Source organism: Entelurus aequoreus, linkage group LG15 (genome assembly GCF_033978785.1).
Source record: "Entelurus aequoreus isolate RoL-2023_Sb linkage group LG15, RoL_Eaeq_v1.1, whole genome shotgun sequence".
NCBI lineage: Eukaryota > Metazoa > Chordata > Actinopteri > Syngnathiformes > Syngnathidae > Entelurus > Entelurus aequoreus.
In genome coordinates this window covers 16,541,821-16,564,774 of record NC_084745.1, presented here as the reverse complement: position 1 = coordinate 16,564,774, position 22,954 = coordinate 16,541,821, and the positions used below count along the sequence as shown (strand labels likewise).

Here is a 22,954-nt window from a genome sequence, read left to right as displayed (position 1 = left end):
CTTTTTTGCAATGTGTTGCTGCCATTAAATTCTAAGTTAATGATTATTTGCCAAAAAAAATACAAGTTTCTCAGTCAGAACATTAAATGTCTTGTCTTTGAAATCTATTCAATTGAATGTAAGTTGAAAAGGATTTGCAAATCATTGTATTCTGTTTTTATTTACGAATTACACAACGTGTCAACTTCACTGGTTTTGGGTTTTGTACTTACAGCGTGTATATACAACGTTGATGGAGTTTTTTTTTTAGGCCTTTATATGCAGAATAGAGCGACCCCCACAACCTCTAATGTCTGCTGACTTTTGCTAGCATTTTTTTACGAGTTAGAATGCATTAAAAAAAAGTGCTCTTTTCCTACCTCGGGATTGTATAGTCAAAATTCCACAAAAAAAGGGCAGTTCCCCTTTAAGTCAACTGGACAAAATGCCATCACAGTCCAGCAGTGGTTGGTGCTAATGCCAGCCCCTCTGCGCGTTGTTAATTCGACAAACACAAACATTGTCAGTCGTAAACCACCAGCTGATTCCACGTGCGTACTTATCTGATTTTTTTTTTATACCGGGAGATTAAATCCGTCCGAGTGTTGAGGGGACTGTTAATCAATAACACGCTTCAGTCGACAGCGATGGCGCTTCCGACGCAAGCTGTTGACTTGACGCCTGTGTCGTCGTCATCTGCGCCGCTAATATAAGCCACATGGGAAGCGATGACGACAAAGGGGAAGGGAACACACGCATGCAATCATCACAGTTTTTATGGCCGGTCAGTAATGGAGTCACATAAACGCGGATGCAGATGGTAATGAAGTCGACATGTTATGTGCCATAAAGTGAGGGTTACTGATGACCTCTGTGTCGTGTGTTCATTTTTACTGCAGTCTATCATCAAAAGGGAGTCCATTATGCTCCAGTAGCACACCCAGCGGAGGCTACACATTGCATTGACACAAACAATCCAGCCGCTATGAAATTAAAAGTCATGAAATGGCTTTTTAAAGATTTTTTATCCTCCCCCACCCCCCTTTCGCATTTCTGGCACCGCACATTTGGGTAAATGACAGATAAGAAGGGATGAGAAATATATTTCATTATGACATTCATATAGGATGCGCTGGGGGAGACATTGTTATGCTTATATCTCATGCGCGCGTCGATAAGCGGTGCTTGAAGATGATGACACCGTTGCAGCCGATAAGCAAGTGGTGATGTCAAAAATAATTTCCTTCTTATTCTTCTCTTGCTTAATGGCAGCGCCATCGCTCCGGGATGCAAATTTGAGGTTGACACTTATCTTTTTCTGCAAGAATACAGAAGGTTAGATTAGCATTTCCTAACCGTCAGGCCCGTTGTTGGGCCGCCAGCGCCGCCAAAATTTTTTTTGTAATACACTTTCTCGCCACTTGTGGCAGTAATGACGATATCAGACAAACATAACGGCTTTACCTTTACTCTGCAGTCCATGTCTTGTTGAAAACACGCCATCCTCAACTTTTCTCTTTTTAGCGTCTCGGGGATAACCGGGCATCACTTGTCGCTGTGCGCCTTCCCTCACAGGACATACGCACATATAACACTTTTCAAAATAAAAGCAGCACAGTTGTATTGCACGCACGACAAAGATGTTTTTTTAAATGTATTTTGTAATTTTTGATTGCCGCTGCGCGCACGAGCATACGTCCACACGGAAGTAATACAAATAACCCTTTTCAAAACAAAAGCAGCAACGTTGTAGTGCACACTCGAAATAGATACTTTTTAAAATGTATTTTGTAATTTATAATTGGCCTCACGCGGGCCGGACAGGGACGTACAAAGGGCCGCAGAATGCCCAGGTCTGGTTTAGATGAAGAGCCACACTCCACTCTTCAACAGCACAGCAGTGGAGATGGTAAGCAGCACCTAGTTCCTGGGGGTGCAGATAACTGGCAATATGACCTGGTCTCTAGCTCAGCAGCGCATGCACTTTTTGCGTCGTATGAAAAGAGCACGGATCCCTCCGCCCATTCTCACCACATTCTACAGAGGCACTATAGAGAGCCTACTGACCAACAGCATCTCTGTCTGGACTGGAGCCTGCAGTGCCTCAGACTGGTGCCGTCCACACCACTCTCTGCAGAGAGTGGTGTGGACGGCGGAAAACATCATAAGGACTCCTCTTCCTCCTATCCAGGAAATCACAAAAAGCCGCTGCCTGACCAGGGCTCAGAAAATCTGCAGAGACTCCTCCCACCCCCACCAAGGACTGTTTTCACTGCCGGACTCTGGAAAGAGGTTCCGCAGCCTCCTTATCTTCAGGTTCTGTAACAGCTTCTTCCCTCAGGCCATAAGACTCTTGAACGCATTAAAATAATCCCCTCAATTACCCCCAAAAACAGATTAACTCGCTGGAATATAAAGACAATATAACATACATCCATAAACGTGGATGCATATACAAAAAGTGCAATATATTTATCTGTACAGTAATCTATTTATTTATATCTGCACCTTATTGCTCTTTTATCCTGCACTGCAACGAGCTAATGCAACGACACTTTGTTCTTATTTGTACTGTAAAGTTCAAATTTGAATGACCAACATGCTCCACCGCCACACCCCTTCCCGCAGCTTCCGCTCCTCCGACGCCAACCTCCTATCCCCACCTATCAGAACCAAGCACCGGACCTGGGGTGACAGGGCCTTCTCCATCGCTGCTCCCACCCTCTGGAACTCTCTCCCCAAACACATCCGTGACTGTACAGACCTTCCATCATTCAAATCACATCTCAAAACTCACCTCTTCAAAACTGCTTTTAATATATGATTCATATGTTGTGTCTTGTAATGTCCTCTCATGTTTGTCCCATGTTATGTGTAATTTGTCCTGCCTCCACTGCTTTTTAACTGTCCTGTGTGTACTGATTTTATGATTTTATACTATGTAAAGTGCCTTTGAGTTTTTAGAAAAGCGCTATATAAATAAAATGTATTATTATTATTATTATTTATTAATGAAAGGAAGTCTAAGTCCAAGTTAAACATATATTATTTTGTATTAACTGTTTATTTTAGCATTGATAAATACCTTCTTATGCAGTATATTTAATTAGTATTATTTTTTGTAATGACCAAAAGCCTTGATAATAAAATTGTGATTAACAAATACTTTCATATTATTTGACAAGGTGTATCCTGTTAAACTGTAAGTATGTTGGATATGATTACTGAATTTGATCAAAATCAAGAGTAAGTTTACTAATTCAGTGTTAATATTTGTGTGGGCTCTGGGCCCCTACGTCGTGGAAATGTTGGGCCCCAAGGTAAAAAAAGTTGAGAACCACTGGGTTGGATAATGGTCAGAAAATAATATTAGTGCGGATGTATTTTCCAGACTATAGAGTATATAAATTGAAACGTTGTCTGTAACACGGCAGTAAAACGGTTGATCAAACAAAACAAAAGTCATCGTCATGGACCCGATAGCTACGGAAGCCAGCTAAACAGCTAACTCCACGGTGACGTTTCGGCGAATTTACGAAACCGAGACAATACAAAAATAATGCCATTGTAAATTAATAATACTAACACACACTTGCAAACGTGTTAGCATATTCGCTAATGCTAACGACGCTAGCTTCATTACATTACAGTAACACGTACAAATATGCATGAAAACACTCCTACAGCTATCACACATGGGACGGCTTATTAGGTATAAACAGTTTTAGTTATATTGTAAAACTTACAAACGTTGCTTGGAGCGATGAATGAAGAATTCATACAAGTAGAAACGCCATGAATGTTTAAAAAACTGAACAGCACTCCGGTTCAAAAAAAAAAAAAAAGCACAACCAATAAATGAAAGGACACTACAGCACATGCATTGACCGAATTCCGTCGGTACTGCCGGGTATCGATTCACTTAAAATCAAACGGTGCCATTTTTCAATACCATTGTTGCACATGATATCACGTCCAGTTGCGAAATAATCACGTAAACACTCACCCAGTCAAACTCCCTCGAAGTAATGTTGCAATTTTCAACACCAACATTAAGTCAGCTTGGTAGAAAACGATGGAACGCAAAGTAAGGCTTTAGTCTCCCGAAACGTGCTAGCTTGCTGCTAATTTACATTGAATTTTCCATTGACAGGCTACTATTAGCATGAGCGATTTTACATGGCGATTTCAACACCTCCAAATATGATCATGAAAAATACAACTAATCAATCAAACAGCTGTTTTGTAATAAGCACAATACTTACAGTATGAACACTTTGTAGGGTGCAACAGAACCCAATCATCTCAACTTCCTAGTTTGACAACATACCATAGAGAGCCTGTACAGTGCTGCCATCTAACGTCTTGGAAGTGCAACTGCATTGCAAGTGAGACTAATGGTATAAAAACTCGACAAAAGTACCAAATATGGGTACTGTTAAGTACCGGTATCGATTCCAAGGTACCAGGAATTGGTATCTTATCGGTTCAAATGTGAATGCTACCCATCTCTACTGATAACCTTTATTTTCTTCTTCAAAATGGGAACACCATGTGGCAAAAGGTGACAGTAAACACAGCGTCTCGGCCCACAGCGCAAAATGTGAGAGGAAACTGTAGCCTTGGGTCCATTTCTAGAGACTCCCATCACGCCCCACCCACTGATGACAGGACGTCGCTTCCACTAGTTGTTTTTTTTGTCGGCCTCTCTCGCGTTGCATCGAGGAAAGCCAGCGTGAATATGCATCGTGTTCAACGCCCTGAGACAATCGCTGGCACGAGGCGGCGTTCTCTCGCATCACGTCTCCCCGTGCGGCGTGCACGTCTGGTCTGAGACGCCTCACGGCCACACGACGGTTTGACTGCAGATCGTGTGTGTGTGTGTGTGCGTCTCACTGAGCACTCTCTGTGAATCTCAAAAAACAACTTTTGTCCTATAAAGTGAAGACCACGTTCACAAGTTTGTATATATATATATATATATATATATATATATATATATATATATATATATATATATATATATATATATATATATATATATATATATATATATATATATATATATATATATATATATATATGTGTGTATATATATATATATATATATATGTGTGTATATATATGTATATATATATATATATGTGTGTATATATACACATATCGTGCTGCTGAGGCAGGTTGCCATAGCAACACGGCACCGGCTCGTAATATGCTGTCTGGGTGCGACAGTGAGGTGAGAACATGCGTTGTTTTTCGCACAAATGCCAGACATGAACTTGACCACAAAAGTATTGATGCCTTCAGGAGGGAACTTTTCCGTGAATTATTCTGGACCGTCGGCTTAAGTGCACGGTGGACCCGCGGTTAGCATGACGGCCATCGAGGGGTTTGAATCCCCATTTGGCGAGTTTGCATGTTGCGCCTGTGTGTGTTTGGTCGCATGTGGGAGACCAGGGAGGACTAAACTTTTTTTCACTAAAAAGTCACGTCATGCGGGGCTATTTTGATATTATGAAAAAATAAATACATATATAAATAGACAATTTATATATATATATATATATATATATAATTAGGGGTGTGGGAAAAAATTGATTTCAATTCGAATCACGATTCTCACGTTGTGTGATTCAGAATCGATTCTCATTTTTAAAAAATCGATTTAAAAAAAAAAAATTATTTAAATGTTGTTGTTTTTTTTTTTTTATCAATCCAACAAAACAATACACAGCAATACCATAACAATGCAATCCAATTCCAAAACCAAACCCGACCCAGCAACACTCAGAACTGCAATAAACAGAGCAATTGAGAGAAGACACAAACACGACACAGAACAATCCAAAAGTAGTGAAACAAAAATGAATATTATCAACAACAGTATCAATATTAGTTACAATTTCAACATAGCAGTGATTAAAAATCCCTCATTGACATTACCATTAGACATTTATAAAAAATTAAAAAAAAGAACAATAGTGTCACAGTGGCTTACACTTGCATCGCATCTCATAAGCTTGACAACACACTGTGTCCAATATTTTCACAAAGATAAAATAAGTCATATTTTTGGTTCATTTAATAGTTAAAACAAATTTACATTATTGCAATCAGTTGATAAAACATTGTCCTTTACAATTATAAAATCTTTTTACAAAAATCTACTACTCTGCTTGCATGTCAGCAGACTGGGGTAGATCCTGCTGAAATCCTATGTATTGAATGAATAGAGAATCCTTTTGAATCGGGGAAAATATCGTTTTTGAATCGAGAATCGTGTTGAATCGAAAAAAATCGATTTTGAATCGAATCGTGACCCCAAGAATCGATATTGAATCGAATCGTGGGACACCCAAAGATCCACAGCCCTAATATATATATTAGGGGTGTCCGTAGATTTATCAGATTATATTTTTTATTATCTATAGCAGGGGTGTCAAAAGTGTGTCCCGGAGGCCATTTGCGGCCCACAGCTAATGTTTTAAAGGCCCGCGGCACATTCTAAAAATACTATTAAAATAAACAAAAACATAACAAAAGTGGAATAAAAAAGCTTAAAGGTTAAATGTAATTTATAAAAAGTTGCAATGTTGACTAATAAAACAAAGCTGTTTTTTTTTTCTTTCAAACTGTCATTGCTCAAAACATAATATTGAATCAAAATCAATGTAATTATGAATTATTGACCTATCCTAGGTTCCGATTACTTCACATCAAATATTCCACTAAGAAAAATATTTTTGGTGGAAGATTTTGCCGTGACCTCTAAACCGAGGTACGTACAGAACCGACATTTTTGTGTACCGTTACACCCCTAATATATATATATATATATATATAGTCAAAGTTACTGTGGTTTACCCGTTATACAGTGCTCAATACCGGGGTAGAGCGGAATATACGTTAGGTCAGGAAAAAAACAGGTTTCCCTGCTCTTCAGGGAACTCCCCTGAAGAGCAGGGAAACCTGCAAAACAGGCTTGTAGGGATGAAATAGCCTCTGTGTTTTTTTTCCTGACCTAACATATACATATACTGCACATTCCTCCATTAAATAGGTAAACATACATTTTTATTTTACTTGAAATAAAACTGGTTTTGTTTAATAAAATTCTACCCAAACATTTAATAAAGTCAAATACAAATAAGGCAACCAGAGAAGTACCCCACACTTCTCTGTTCTAAAGTAAATCCATACAGCAGATATGATCATCTACATCAGGGGTGTCCAAACTTTTTCCACTGAGGGCCGCACACTGAAAAATCAAAGCAAGCAGGGGCCATTTTGATATTTTGTATTTAAAAAACCAATACAATATATGTATAAAAAATATACATTTAGGCCTTCACTCAAGCTTCATCCCGGGGACCCCAAAGGGTTTTGGTCAAAAAAATATAAAAAATGTCATTATTCAGTATTATTATTTTTATTATTATTCAAGTTTTAAATCTCTAGATAAACATTAGGTCTATCTGTCAATATAACGTTTTTAAAGATTTAAGTTGTATGCTCTTTTTGTCAAAGAAAACCCATTTTTTTATGGAAAAAACACAAAATATGCAATAATTTCACCCAATAAAATTTTTAAGTGGAATATTTGACATTATATAATAATTGGAGCCTTAAAAAGGTCAATAACTCAAACTATTATTATTATTTTTTGAGCAATGACACTTAAAAACAAATCACACTAACATTATTGGGGATCCAAAAGGGTCCTACTCATTAAAGTGTAAACATAAATTATACATTTTTTTTACTGTTTACTTTTAACACAATAATCTCAACTTCAGATCTATCCGCCAATTATACATTTTATTGTTGTTTATGTTTTTTGTTTGTTCGTTTGAGGCCCTTCTTTAAAAAAAAAACAGCTCAGTTTTTTATATGGCAAACACAAAATATGCAACATTTTCTCAAAAAAATATCTCAAAGTGGAATATTTAATGTGACATAATTGGAGCCTTGAATAGGTCAATAATTCATAATGACATTGATTTTGATTCATTATTATTTTTTAAAGAAAGAAACAGCCTGCATGGCAGCTTTGTGTTATTAGAGTAAACATTGCAACATTTTCTTGTTACATTTCACCTGTTTGCTCTTTTATACCATTTTTCATGTTTTAAATTTTTTCCAATCATATTTTTAAAATGTGCCGTGGGGCCGTTAAACAATGACCTGCGGGCCGCAAATGGCCCCCGGGCTGCACTTTGGACACCCCTGATCTACATCAACTATAGGATTTTCCTGGTTGGACAGGTCAGGTTAAAATAAATAAATAAATAAAATGTTTTAATCTATTTTGGATTTTTATGAATCGATTAAGAATCGTTACAAATAAGAATCACATTTAATTTGAAAGTCTTTTTTTATGACACCCCGGATAGATGGTAGTTTTTGCTCGTAATTAGTCATTTTGTATATGTATACATATTGTGCTCCTATTGTTAAACCGTCAATAGCACTCCCCATAAACACATCGAAACATGTACAGTTAATACATGTCATCGGTATCGGCTGATATCACTCGTGGATGATCGGTATAGGAATCGGTAGCATAAAAGTGGCTCAAACACAGGATAGCACTATGTCAGAGACAGGTAGGATAGGCCCCAGCTGACCTGTGTCCCTCAAGAGAACATACAAAGAATGTCACCTGAGGGAGACAAGGGTTCTCTCGGAGCCGTAATAACCTTGCACTCTCGCTTCCGGTCTTCTTTTGTTCTCCTCAGCATCTCTATTCATGTCCTGCTCTCGCTGTGTCCTTCACAACCTCTTCTCTTTCTTCCCTGCGCCCTCCGGGTTTCTTTCATTCAGCCTCATTCAGTAGCCCACCTGTGTCCTTTAAAAGTCCACTCAGACCCCTCCAAACCCCCCCCCCCCCGTCCACACACACACACACACACACACACACACACACACACACACACACACACACACACACACACACACACACTCACCTAGCAGGATGACGATGCACAACAGGATGGCGATGAGCGCCCCCGTGCTGAGGCCCGCCGAGGACAGGAAGGCCTCGCCTTGGCACATGCGGATCTTGCCGTGGCGCTGGCAGGGGCACACGCGCAGGGTCAGGGTGCTGGTGGCGCTCAGGGACGGCTCCCCGCTGTCCCACACCACCACGGCCAGCTCGTACAGCTCCTGGGTCAGGTGGTTGAAGCGCCGCCGCCTGGCGACGATGCTGGCCGTGCTGTCTGCAACGACAACACCACGATACGTTGAGTCGGCAATTATCGCCCTTTATTTACCCAAATATTGTAGAACCGGGGGGTCTAAACCTTTTTCCACTGGGGGCCGCACAGTGGAAAATCAAAGCATGCAGTGGCCAATTTGATAGTTTTCATTTTATATACAATATTTAGATACATTTTGTTTAACCTTTAAAGATCTCAATCATAAAAATGTAAAAAATAATCATACAATAATATATTTTTAATTATTATTCAATCTCTAGATTGCGGTGTCCAAACATTTCCCAAAGCATGCAAGGGCCATTGTGATATTCTTTATTTACAAAACCAATGCAGTTTATCAATTTTTTAAACGATTAGTCTCAATCATAACAATGTTGAAAATGTTTCGTTTTTTTTATTATTCAATCTCTAGATCGGGTGTGTCCAAACTTTTTACCAAGCATGCGGGGCCATTTTGAAATATTTTATTTTGTAAAAAAAAAAATATAAATCTCTAAGACAATCATTTGTGTCATCTTTCAGTTACAGGTGACAAAACATATTATAATTAGTTTTAAAAGTTCACCTTTTGTTTTGTTACATTTAAGTATTTTTTTTGTTTGATTTTATTTTGACAATATGCTGCGGGCCAACAAAATTTGAGCTGCAGTCCACAAATGGCCCCTGGGCCACACTCCAGATTTTGCTCTAGACTTCAGTTCTATCAGTCGATATTCAAAACGTTTCATGCACTTTTTTTTCAGAGAAAACCTTGTTTTTATGGCAAAAACACACAATAATCAATATATCCCCCTCAAAAAATATTTGATGTGAAGTAATTTGAGCCTTAAATGGGTCAAAAGTTAATAACATTCATTTTGATTCGTTATTATTTTTAAGCAATGATAGTTTAAAAACAATTTTTTTGCTTTTTTTTTTTTTTTTCACTTTCTACGCCTAACTCTCAAGATCAACTTTAGAACTATCCGTTGATTATAAGTTTTTTTTAAATATATATATTTGTTTGTTTTATGCCCTTGTTTTTTTTGGCAAAAACACAAAATATACAATATTTTCCCCCCAAAAAGTTCAAAAAGTGGAATATTTGATGTGAAGTAATTGGAGCCTTAAGTTAGTCAGTAATTCATAAGAATATAGATTTTTTTTGAGCAATTGCAGTTTAAAAAAAAATACAATCCCACTAAAATTAATGAGGATCCAAAAGGAGCCCCACTCATAAAAGTGTTAAAATTAAGTCACTCTTTTTTTTTTAATTTGTATTTGTTTTATTTTCAGCATTTAAGTCTCAGGGGTCCCCAAACTTTTTGGTCCGGGGGCTGCATTGGGTTAAAAAAAATTAGGCCAAGGGCTATGCTATATATACTGTGTATGTACTGTAAATATATATATCAGAATCAAAAATACTTTATTAATCCCCAAGGGGAAATTAAATATATATATATATATATATATATATATATATATATATATATATATATATATATATATATATATATATATATATATATATATATATATATATATATATATATATATATATATATATGCGCAATCTATCTCATTGCAGATTAGACAAACTGCCTTTTCCTTACGCTGAACAAAAAAAAGTCAAATAGATTTTAAAAACTGTGCACCCACGATTTTGCCATTTTTTTCCCTTGTGCACTAGTTAACTGAACGAGCGACACTGCGGCATGAGTGTGACGATGTCACGTTATCGATGGGAAGATGCATTATTAGACAATATAATTTGCCTGAGCGGCTAGGAGACCCCGAGAGTAACAAGCTGTAGAAAATGGATTGATGGATGGGCGAGAAAGGACAGATTTAGTAAATAATAATACAAAATAAAAAAAAGTTTTTTTTACTCGGGATCAGACCAGATTTTGGACGATGCGGCCGTATCTGGCCCGCGGGCCGTAGTTTGAAGACCCCTGATCTAGATCAACTATAGATCACTTTGCCAATTATACGTTTTTATCATTTTTATGGGGTTTTATTTGTTTGTTTTATGCCTTTTTTGTCAAATAAAACTTTTTTTATGTATATATTTTCCCCCAAATATTTCAAAGTGAAATATTTGATGTGATGTAATTGGAGCCTTGAATAGGTCAATTCCTGACACCATTGATTTTCATTCATTATTATTTCTTGAGCAAGGACACATGGATGTGTTATTAGAGTCAACTTTGCAACTTTGTCTCATTACACTTTTTATGTTTTTGTTGTTGTTTTTTTTTTTAATAGTATTTTTTAGAATGTGCCGTAAGAAACATTTGCTGCGGGCAGCACTTTGGACAGCTCTGCTGTATAACAACTTAATTTTTTTTCAATTTCATCATAATTCGGACTGCATGAGAAAGTGCTAAGGAACATTTCTGCCTCCTATGCACAGAAAATAATTAAGATGGTCTGCCTTAATTAAAAAAAAAAAAGCACAATTATCATTTTATGAAATGTCGAACCGGCACGGGATATAAACGTCTCCATGATAACGACTTTCATGTTAATGTTGAATATGCAGGACAGCAAGAGCACATAAGCAACCCCCCCCCCCCCCCCCCCCATCCTCCCTCACTGCCACTGCTGTGACACATGGCCTCCCTCTGCAATCTGGGCTCCATCTTTGAATAATTATAATGACGGACAGTCGGAATGACAACGCACACTTCAGACTTTATTACATCGGACTGGCCGTATCACCGAATCAGCACGCAGGCATGGTGGGGTGTGTGTGTGTGTGCGGAGCATCCTCTCCGTGCCGACCACAACACGGCAGCACACTTCAATTCCGACATGCTAATTCCACATTGCACCGCCTGCACGGCGCAGGTCTTGATTATTGCCGCGGCGTGACAGCCTCAGCCTGTACGGTGTGGGTGGACCACGCGCGTGTGCAGGTAAAAAGGCTAGGAGGCGAAGTGTGCTCCCACGTTTCTCGCTAAAACCGCCGCTTCCTGCCTCACATGCTGCATCGTTACATCATCAGGGGACACCAAGTTCGTCCCCACTTGGGACAAAAGTGACACGAAAAATGTATGATCTTGTTTGGTCTATTTTAAAACCTACTCCAGGCTTCACTACACATCTTATAAAGCACACAGGTCTGCTAACTACCCTTCAGTCAGCCACAGTTGATGGAGATGTACGTTTGAACATTTTCCTCAGCATGATGCTGCTGCAGCGGTTGTGTACTGCTTTGTGTTTGAACCCAGGTCACCGGCATGAGAGGCGAGGGCGCTGACTACAGAGCTAAAAGCCTGGGCTATCAACCCGGTAGCTCATGAAGTTTATCAGGGAGGGAGGTTGAGCAACATACACATGGCCACATAGCCTCTGTTACACTAGCATGTAGCCCACATTGTGATGCTAATGTTGCTAACATCTGGCCTGCTTACTTTTGCGCCTAGAACAGTCCGGATTGTTCTTTTCCTCTCTGTTCCGGAGGACACAAAGTCCACAGTTTCCAAAAACAATTTGAAATGTGGACTCTTCAGACCACAACACATTTTCACTTTGCATCAGTCCATCTTATATGAGCTCAGGCCCAGCAAAGCCGGCAGCGTTTCTGGGTGTTGGCTTTACATAGTTGAGTTTTAACTTGCACTTACAGATGTAGCGACGAACCGTAGTTACTGACAGTGGTTTTCTAAAGTGTTCCTGAGCCCATATGGTGATATCCTTTACACATTGATGTTGGTTTTTGATGCAGTACCGCCTGAGGAATCCAAGACCATAGGCATTCAATGTTATGTGCAGTTATTTCTCCAGATTCTCTGAACCTTTTGATGACATTACAGACCTTATATGGTGAAGTCCCTAAATTTCTTGCAATAGCTCGTTGAGAAATGTTGTTTTTAAACTGTTGGACAATTTGCTCACACATTTTTTCACAAAGTGGTGACCCTCGCCCCATCCTTGTTTGTGAATGACTGAGCATTTCATGGAAGCTGCTTTTATACCCAATCATGGTACCCACCTTTTCCCAATTAGCCTGTTCACCTGTGGCGATGTTCCAAATAAGTGTTTGATGAGCAGTCCTCAACTTTCTCAGTCTTTTTTGCCACTTGTGCCAGCTTTTTTGAAACATGTTGCAAGCATCAAATTCCAAATGAGCTATTAATTGCAAAAAATAACGTTTTCCAGTTCGAACGTTAGGTATATTGTCTTTGCAGTCTATTCAATTGAATATAGGTTGAAAAGGATTTGCAAATCATTGTATTCTGTTTTTATTTACCATTTACACAACGTGCCAACTTCACTGGTTCAACTTCAACTTCAACGTGATACAAAAAGAGCTGAAAATTGTCATCGTCTTCAATTGCTCAGTCTGCACTTGTTTTTTTTTTTTTACAACTTGGGGCGGAAAACAGTGCAGAAGTGAAGTATTTTGCATAAGCAGATGTGCTAACAGACCCTTTCAGAGACACTATCTTGTTGTGGTTTGTGGTTTTTCAACTTTGGCCGTGAAGGCATTGGAATTCAATGTGGAATCCGAAAAATGTCCGTTGAGATATTTGCCAATATTCTGTGTTTTTAATTCAGTGCAGCATTTCCTTTTCCCATTCATATACAGCAGTTACAATTGAGTCTGCGTCCCTGATTTTCCTTCATGTCCTTTCGTATTTTTTTGTCAGTGTGGATGTGAAATGGTCTTCAATTCTATTTATGATGGATTTTGAAATAAATTTGACTTATTGAAACCTGCAGAGATCCTGAATAAATGACGTACACTACCGTTCAAAAGTTTGGGGTCACATTAAAATGTCCTTATTTTTCAATGAAGATAACTTTAAACTAGTCTTAACTTTAAAGAAGTACACTCTATACATTGCCAATGTGGTAAATGACTATTCTAGCTGCAAATGTCTGGTTTTTGGTGCAATAATTACATAAGTTTATAGAGGCCCATTTCCAGCAACTATCACTCCAGTGTTCTAATGGTACAATGTGTTTGCTCATTGGCTCAGAAGGCTAATTGATGATTAGAAAACCCTTGTGCAATCATGTTCACACATCTGAAAACAGTTTAGCTCGTTACAGAAGCTACAAAACTGACCTTCCTTTGAGCAGATTGAGTTTCTGGAGCATCACATTTGTGGGGTCAATTAAACGCTCAAAATGGCCAGAAAAAGAGAACTTTCATCTGAAACGCGACAGTCTATTCTTGTTCTTAGAAATGAAGGATATTCCACAAAATTGTTTGGGTGACCCCAAACTTTTGAACGGTAGTGTACATTCAAGTAAAACATTCAACATTAAGTTAATTCAAATCATGTAAACAGGTTATTTAATGTGATTAATCAAAATTACTTAACATACATTTAATTAATACAAATTCAAAAAGTGTGATACATTTAATCAAAAATTCAACCAGCTAACGTAAAAAAAAAAAATTTTAGTAGGGTTCGCTACACATTTTGACACTAATAGCAAAACATTAAAAAAATATATACATACAGTACAGGCCAAAAGTTTGGACACACCTTCTCATTTCAATGCGTTTTTTTTTATTTTCATGACTATTTATTGTAGATTGTCAATGAAGGCATCACAACTATGACACCTGTGACGTGAAAACCCTTTCAGGTGACTACCTCTTGAAGCGCATCGAGAGAATGCCAAGAGTGTGCAAAGCAGTAATCAGAGCAAAGGGTGGCTATTTTGAAGAAACTAGAATATAAAACATGTTTTCAGTTATTTCACCTTTTTTTGTTAAGTACGTAACTCCACATGTGTTCATTCATAGTTGTGATGCCTTCAGTGACATTTTACAATGTAAATAGTCATGCAAATAAAGAAAATGCATTGAATGAGGAGAAGGTGTGTACAAAATTTTGGCCTGTATTGTATATATCATGGATGGCACCATTTGTCGCGGTTTATCTGACACATGAAACGTGCCAAATCGGGTGGATCGACTATCCACTTTAGTCGACAGAAGGCATAGAGTGTTGAATATCTTAAAAGGTGTTTTTTTGGCGATTCCAACTTTGATCACAGCGTCAGTTGCTATGTCGAGTGGTGCTTTCAGTCATTTTCAGTTAGTTGCAATGTACGTGTTTAGTTTTTTTAATCACTTATTGATATTCATGGATTTTCTTCTAACACTTTCCTTTCTTTTACACAGGAAGTGAACTTAATTTAAACATATAACAGTTACTGTGTGAACTAATTATCAGTAGACGACACGAGGAAGGGGTGAGATTAATTATAAACTTTGCTTCTTCCTACAGAACTACTTTTCAGATATGTTTAATTTCTCCAGCGCATGGTGTTACTTATGTAACTTATTAAACATGTCTGAAATAAATACATCATAAGCATAGATCAGGGGTGTCAAACTCAATTTAGATCGGGGGCCGCATGGAGAAAAATCTACTCCCAAGTGGGCCGGGCTGGTAAAGTCACGGCACGATAACTTAAAAATAAAGACAACTTCAGATTGTTTTCTTTGTTTAAAAATAGAACAAGCACATTCTGAAAATGTACAAATCATGTTTTTTTTTTTTTTTACACTTACATGTTGCGGTTAGTAGTATTCTACCCTTATTTGTTATTATATGTACTTTCTGAATAAATTATGTGATAATGTTTATCAGTCAACTCATTGGTGTTAATTTTCAATCTATCATCATACAAAAAATAATATCAAAATCAAATTACAGAATGTTATTTATGTAGTTTGCTCATTTTCCTTTTTTTTTTTTTGTGTTTTTTTTTTACATATGTAGCATCATCTACATACATACAAATAATTGCTATTGCGACATCCAGTGGACACATTTAAAACAGCAGTTTCTTTCATTCAAAAATTTCAGCTCATTTTTATACTTAGCAAACTCATCCCGCGGACCGGATAAAACCTGGCCGTACGTTTGACACCCCTGAGTTAACATAATTTGCGATTACATGAGTACATGTATTTTTTTTATCCCAAAATAGAAATACATAATACATTTAGTAAGACAAGTTACAGTTAGCATAAAGGCTTGGAATTGGGGGTTAAATTACCAAAATGATTCCCGAGCGTGGCCACCGCTGCTGCTCACTGCTCCCCTCACCTCCCAGGGGGTGGAACAAGGGGATGGGTCAGATGCAGAGAGTAATTTCACCACACCTAGTGTGTGTGTGTGTGTGTGTGTGTGTGTGTGTGTGTGACTATTAGTGGTACTTTAACTTTAACTTTACTTTGATACATATTATTTCCAGGCTTTCGAGGGGCCAAATAAAATTAAGTGGCGGGCCACATCTGGCCCCCGGGCCTTGAGTTTGACACCTGTGGCATAGATAAACAGATGTGATATTATGTTACCAAGCTAACACAAAGCTAACAATGTCATCATCAAAATATTCATATTCATGGTTTTTGGCCACCATGCCTTGATAGAAGTAGTTTGTATATTTGGGCAACTCACGATTCCGATTCAAATCGATTCTTAGGGGTAACGATTCGATTAAGATTCTTCTTTTTTTTTTTTTATAACAGTGGGTACCAGTTCTATAATTAACTGGACAGGACAAATAAAAATAAATAAAAATAATAATAATTCAAATATTTTTTTTTTAATCACTTAACAATCTTTACAAAAACTGAATGGACATAATTTGTTTAAAAATTGCTAACATTTGCATATTGTGCATTCATAAACATATTTATTTATTAATTAAATTATTTATGGTAGTGCTGCTGAATAATTATTTTTTGACCAATTTAATCACACTTTTTTAATCCACTATGGACTTGACTCTCACAATATTATACTAGAGCCACTCGACGTCCATTGCACCGGTCGCCCAGGGTGGGGTGGGTGGGGATTCCCCACATCTGCGGTCCCCTCCTTGGGGGGTAGGGGGGGTACTAGGATGACAGGGGATGCAAAAAAATAACAGTGAAAAACTTTTCATAACATGGTCACTACTGCCTAGTTTCTCTTGTTATATTCTTATTTTACTGTTATATTTTTATTCTCATCGTTGCTTTTTATTTTTATTCTATTGTAATATTTTTCTATTTTGTCTCCATTTATACCCCCATTATTTACTTTTTACAATTTTGTACACTGCTGCTGGAATTTAAATTTTCCTGAGGGAACTCTCCTGAAGGAATCAATAAAGTACTATCTATCTATCTATCCAAAGTTTCTCATTGTATCCCGTTGGGTTGAGTTTTTTCTTGCCTTGATGTGGGATCTGAGCTGAGGATGTCGTTGTGGCTTGTGCAGCCCTTTGAGACACTCGTGATTTAGGGCTATATAAGTAAACTTTAATTGATTGATTGATTGATTAATCACAGTAAAAGACTTGCTTAAATAATTTAAATTAACTTTTAAACGATTTATACGATTCCGATTCGATTCTTGGGGGTAACAATTTGATTCAGAATCCTCAACTTTTTTTTAATAACATTGGGTACCAGTTCTATGATTAACCGGACAGGACAAATTAAAAAAAAAAAATATTAATAATAATTCAAATAAATGTTTGCATTTTTTTATCGATTAATACTCGCTAAAAAAAAAAGAATCGCGATTAATTCGAACATTTCTGGGATTTTTTCAGTTCAGCCAGTGCAGAATCCTATTAAAAGCATGCGGTCATTTTATTTCTTTACATGGTGTTCACCAGTTTTGGGACTAACGCGTTACTAAGTAACGCGTTACTGTAACGCCGTTAGTTTCGGCGGTAACTAGTAATCTAACACGTTATTTTTTTATATACAGTAACTCAGTTACCGTTACTGCATGATGCGTTACTGCGTTATTTTACGTTATTTGTATGTAGTATCGGCTAGAAACTGAATATCTGAGTGTGTTTTATTGGAGCGCTCCGGTGGAAAAGAAGAGGCGTGCTTTCACCCACCCACAGAAAGCACGCCTCCCCGCAGGGGAGACGTTCCTCCAGAGCCGTACTTCGGGTCTAACAACCTTCACTTTACCCGGAAGAGGGTCTTTACAGCTGAGGGTGAATGACGAGCCCGGCGGTTTGTTGCAACTTTGTGACTTTATTGCACGCAGCCATCCACCAAGCTAGAGCACCTACACACACTCACTGTCGCCGCTCCCTCACCACTCTCGCCCACTCACTCACTGACGTCACTCACCTCTCATGCTGTCATATCTTAAAGGGCCACACACACACACACACACACATACGCTACTCTCATAACAACTAACAAGACATCATGGCGAAGCCAGAAGTCGAGTTTTTTAACATGGAGACATTCTCAATACTTTTCTTTTGTCGAGCACAAAGAAAATAACATTTTAGTTAAATGTAAGTTGTGTCTTGGATCAAAGATCCTATCTACTTAGAGTTAAAATTAAAGTGCCATTATGTTGCAGCTATTTAAAATAGTTTTGTCAATTTTTGTGATGTGTCAGAGCAGACTCTCTGGCCAGAGAAGAATAAAAAAAGTGAACTCCCAGGACACGTTTGCTTCACTTAGAGAGCTCACTAAAGTGGATGGAGCACAACCCCCCCACGTCCCACCGGATGTGCTGAAGCAGACATTAGTGCGCTGGAGGAACATGACATTTTGTGGGTATAAATAGACTCGCTAACCAGTGCATCAATTATTTGAGAATTGCCTGTGTGAAAGCAGAATTTTTGTATTGGATCTGATGAGAATATTATGAATTCTTCTGTAACTCTAGTAGCTGCTGTGTATCCTCATGAGGAGTATTTGTGTGAGGGTTGTTTGGTGCAGCAGACCAAAAACAGGAAGATATATATCACATTGCAAAAAGTCAGTGTTCAATAACAAGAAAAAAAAAATACAAAAAATATTCAAGTAATTTTCCTTACTCGAACTAAGGAAAATTATCTCCAAATAGAACAAGAAAATTTGGCTTGTCAAGACTTTCCAAAACAAGTCAAATTAGCTAACCTCAATGAACCCAAAATGACCTTAAAATAAGTATATTCTCACTTGTTGAGACACTCGTGATTTAGGGCTATATAAATAAACATTGATTGATTGACTAATAACAAGTGCACTTTTCTTGATAGAAAAAAAAAAATGAGACCTTTTTTCTCAATATGTTGAAAAATATTCTTAAATTAAGTAAATGCTAGTGCCATTATCTTGACATAATGATATGCGCCCGGCATTACATTTCTTGAAATCAGCGAACTTACACTAAAAACGAGTTTATTTTTCTTAATGGAAAGGCAACCGCTTGTTACTCCTCGGGGTCTACTAGCCGCTCAGGCAAATCATATTGTCTATAAATGCATTTTCCCATCGATAACATGACATCCTCGCCCCATCATTGCTCTTTCAGTCTATTAGTGCGCGAGGAATATATATATATATATATATATATATATATATATATATATATATATATATATATATATATATATATATATATATATATATATATATATATATATATATATTAGGGGTGTGAGAAAAAATCGATTCAAATTCGAATCGCGATTCTCACGTTGTGCGATTCAGAATCGATTCTCATTTTTAAAAAATCGATTTTTTTTTTTTTTTAATTATTATTTAAATGTTTTATTTTTTATTTTTTTATCAATCCAACAAAACAATACACAGCAATACCATAACAATGCAATCCAATTCCAAAACCAAACCCGACCCAGCAACACTCAGAACTGGAATGAACAGAGCAATTGAGAGGAGACACAAACACGACACAGCACAAACAAAAAGTAGTGAAACAAAAATGAATATTATCAACAACAGTATCAATATTAGTTACAATTTCAACATAGCAGTGATTAAAAATCCCTCATTGACATTATCATTAGACATTTATAAAAAGAAAAAAAAAAGAACAATAGTGTCACAGTGGCTTACACTTGCATCGCATCTCTTAAGCTTGACAACACACTGTGACCAATATTTTCACAAAGATAAAATAAGTCATATTTTTGGTTCATTTAATAGTTAAAACAAATTTACATTATTGCAATCAGTTGATAAAACATTGTCCTTTACAATTATAAAAGCTTTTTACAAAAATCTACTACTCTGCTTGCATGTCAGCAGACTGGGGTGGATCCTGCTGAAATCCTATGTATTGAATGAATAGAGAATCCTTTTGAAACGGGAAAAAATCGTTTTTGAATCGAGAATCGTGTTGAATTGAAAAATCGATTTTGAATCGAATCGTGACCCCAAGAATCGATATTGAATCAAATCGTGGGACACCCAAAGATTCACAGCCCTGATATATATATATATGTATACAAAAAATTTGAAATAATTTACCTGAATGTGCATGAACTAGTTCTGTTCGAAATAGTTTAAAATGTCACATGTTAAATGTTTAAATATTAACTGTCCGTTTACTGTACTGTACTACTATATGAGTACGTATTTTCTCTTGTTTCATTGAAAATAAAACCGCAAAGTCCATTTGGCTGTCATCTGTTTTACTTATGAGACACAATTGTTTCAAAGTCATGATGTATTGTTCATGCTTGAAATAAGAAATTATTACTTTGAAAAAGCAGTTTTATACTTATGAGTGTTGATGACACAGCTTTGCATCAGTTGATATTCTAGTTTCAAGCATGTTTTACTCAATATAGGTCATAAAATCTCAGCAACAAGCTATAATATATTACTGCGATAATTTGGGACAAAAACACTTAAAACAAGTAAAACACTCTAACATCAAATCTGCTTAGTGAGAAGAATTATCTTATCAGACAGAAAATAAGCAAATATCACCCTTATTTGAGATATTTCATCATACTTAGATTTCAGTTTTTGCAGTGCACACGCTGCAAGGGGAAATATACACAAATATATAAAGTTACACATGGTTATAACTTTACTTAGACTGTACTTCCTACTTGTGATGTCATATATTGTATGTTTTAAATCAGATTAATCACACTTTTGAATTTGGATTAATCATGATTAATCACTGGTTGTTACTCGCTCGCATAATTTAAATGAACTTAACAAAAAGATCCCAATATTGTAACTTTTATTGTGAAAATGTCACAGGAACACTTAAAAAATGTTTTGCTTAAATGCATGTGTTTTTTCTTTGCTTGCTAACACAGAAGAGCGCAAGGCTTTATTTTAAGATGTGTAGCGCAGCATGCATTTTTTGAGAGGGTTATTTTCTCAATGTATCTATCTTTTCATTAATTTATTTGTGTTAGTGCTAGTAAATTATTTTTATTTTTGATCAATTTAATCATACTTTTAAATGTGTTTATTAATTGTTAATAATCAAAGTAAATAACTTGCTTGCATAATTCTGAATTATCTTTAAAAAACGCAACATTTGATTAAAGTTTTACTTGACTGCATGTCATTTATTTGCTCGAAACTTGCTAAGATTTTTATCTTGTAGATAGTTGGCAGAGCCTTAGGCTTTATGTTAAGATGTGTAGAGAAACCTGAATTTTTTCTATATTCATAAATGTATTCATCTATTAATTTATGTATTCTTCTTTGTGCTGCTAAATAATTATTTTTCAATCAATTTGATCACACTTTTTGAATGTTGATTAATCGTGATTAATCACAGTAAATGACACACTTGGACAATTTAAATCTACGTTAAAAAAGCCCCCATCTTTTTTAACTGTTTTACTTGAATGGACGTTTAAATCTTGCTAACATTTTTATCGTGTGTATTCATGAATGTATTTATTTATTAATTCATTTATTTATTTATGTTAGTGTGCTGAATAATTATTTTTTCACCAATTTAATCACACTTTTTGAATGTTGAATAATCGTGATTAATCACAGTAAATAGCTTGCTTGCATAATTTAAATAAACTTTTTTTTTAAACGCAACATTTTATTAAAGTTTTCTTGAATGCATGTCATTTATTTGCTCAAAACTTGCTAACATTTTTATCTTGTAAATATTTGGCAGCGCCTCAGGCTTTATTTTAAGATGTGTAGTGAAGCCTCCATTTTTTTGTTCATTCTTAAATTTATTTATCTATCTATTCATTTATTTATTCTTCTTGGTGCTGCTAAATAATTATTTTTCAATCAATTTTATCTTGTAGATAGTTGGCATAGCGCCTGGCTTTATTTTAAGATGTGTAGGGAAACCTGCATTGTTTTGTTTATTTCTAAATGTATTTGTGTTTGTGATAGTGCTGCTAAATTATAAATTTTAGGTCATTTTAATCACACATTTAAAACATTGTGTATAATCGTGATTATTCACAGCAAATGACTTGCTTGCATAATTTAACTTAAAAAAACATTTGATTTAAGTTTTACTTGATTGCATCTCTATTTGCTCAAAACTTGCTAACATTTTTATCTTGTCTATCTAGTTGGCAGCGCCTCAGGCTTTATTTTAAGATGTGTAGTGAAGCCTGCATTGTTTTGTTTATTCATAAATGTATTTATTTATTCATTAATGTATTTGTTTGTGTTAGTGCTGCTAAAATGTTTTTATTTTTTGATCATTTTAATCACACATTTCTAATTTGGATTAATCACAATTATTCACAGCAAATGACTTGCTTGCATAATTTAAATTAACTTTTTAAAAAAACGTGGTATTTGATTGATGTTTTATTTGATTACGTGTCATTTATTTGCTCAAAACTTGCTAACATTTTAGTTGGCAGAGCGCCAGGATGCAATTTAAGATGTGTAGCAAAGCATGCATTTTTTTTTTGTTGTTGTTCATTTATAAACATGTTTATATATCCATTTATTTTTGTTTTAGTGCTGATAAATTTTTTTTGGGATCAATATAATCACACTTTTTATTTTTATTTTAATTAAT

General features: G+C 36.2%; 1 protein-coding gene across 2 annotated transcripts in view; it reads right to left on the bottom strand.

Moving 5' to 3' along the window:
• LOC133629862 (cadherin-18) overlaps positions 1–22,954 on the bottom strand; it is a 278,024-nt gene that overhangs the window by 2,884 nt on the left and 252,186 nt on the right. For both annotated transcript variants that reach the window (XM_062020906.1, XM_062020907.1), the window contains exon 11: positions 8,946–9,197. In XM_062020906.1, coding sequence (XP_061876890.1) covers positions 8,946–9,197 — 252 coding nt within the window. The remainder of the gene's footprint in view (positions 1–8,945; positions 9,198–22,954) is intronic.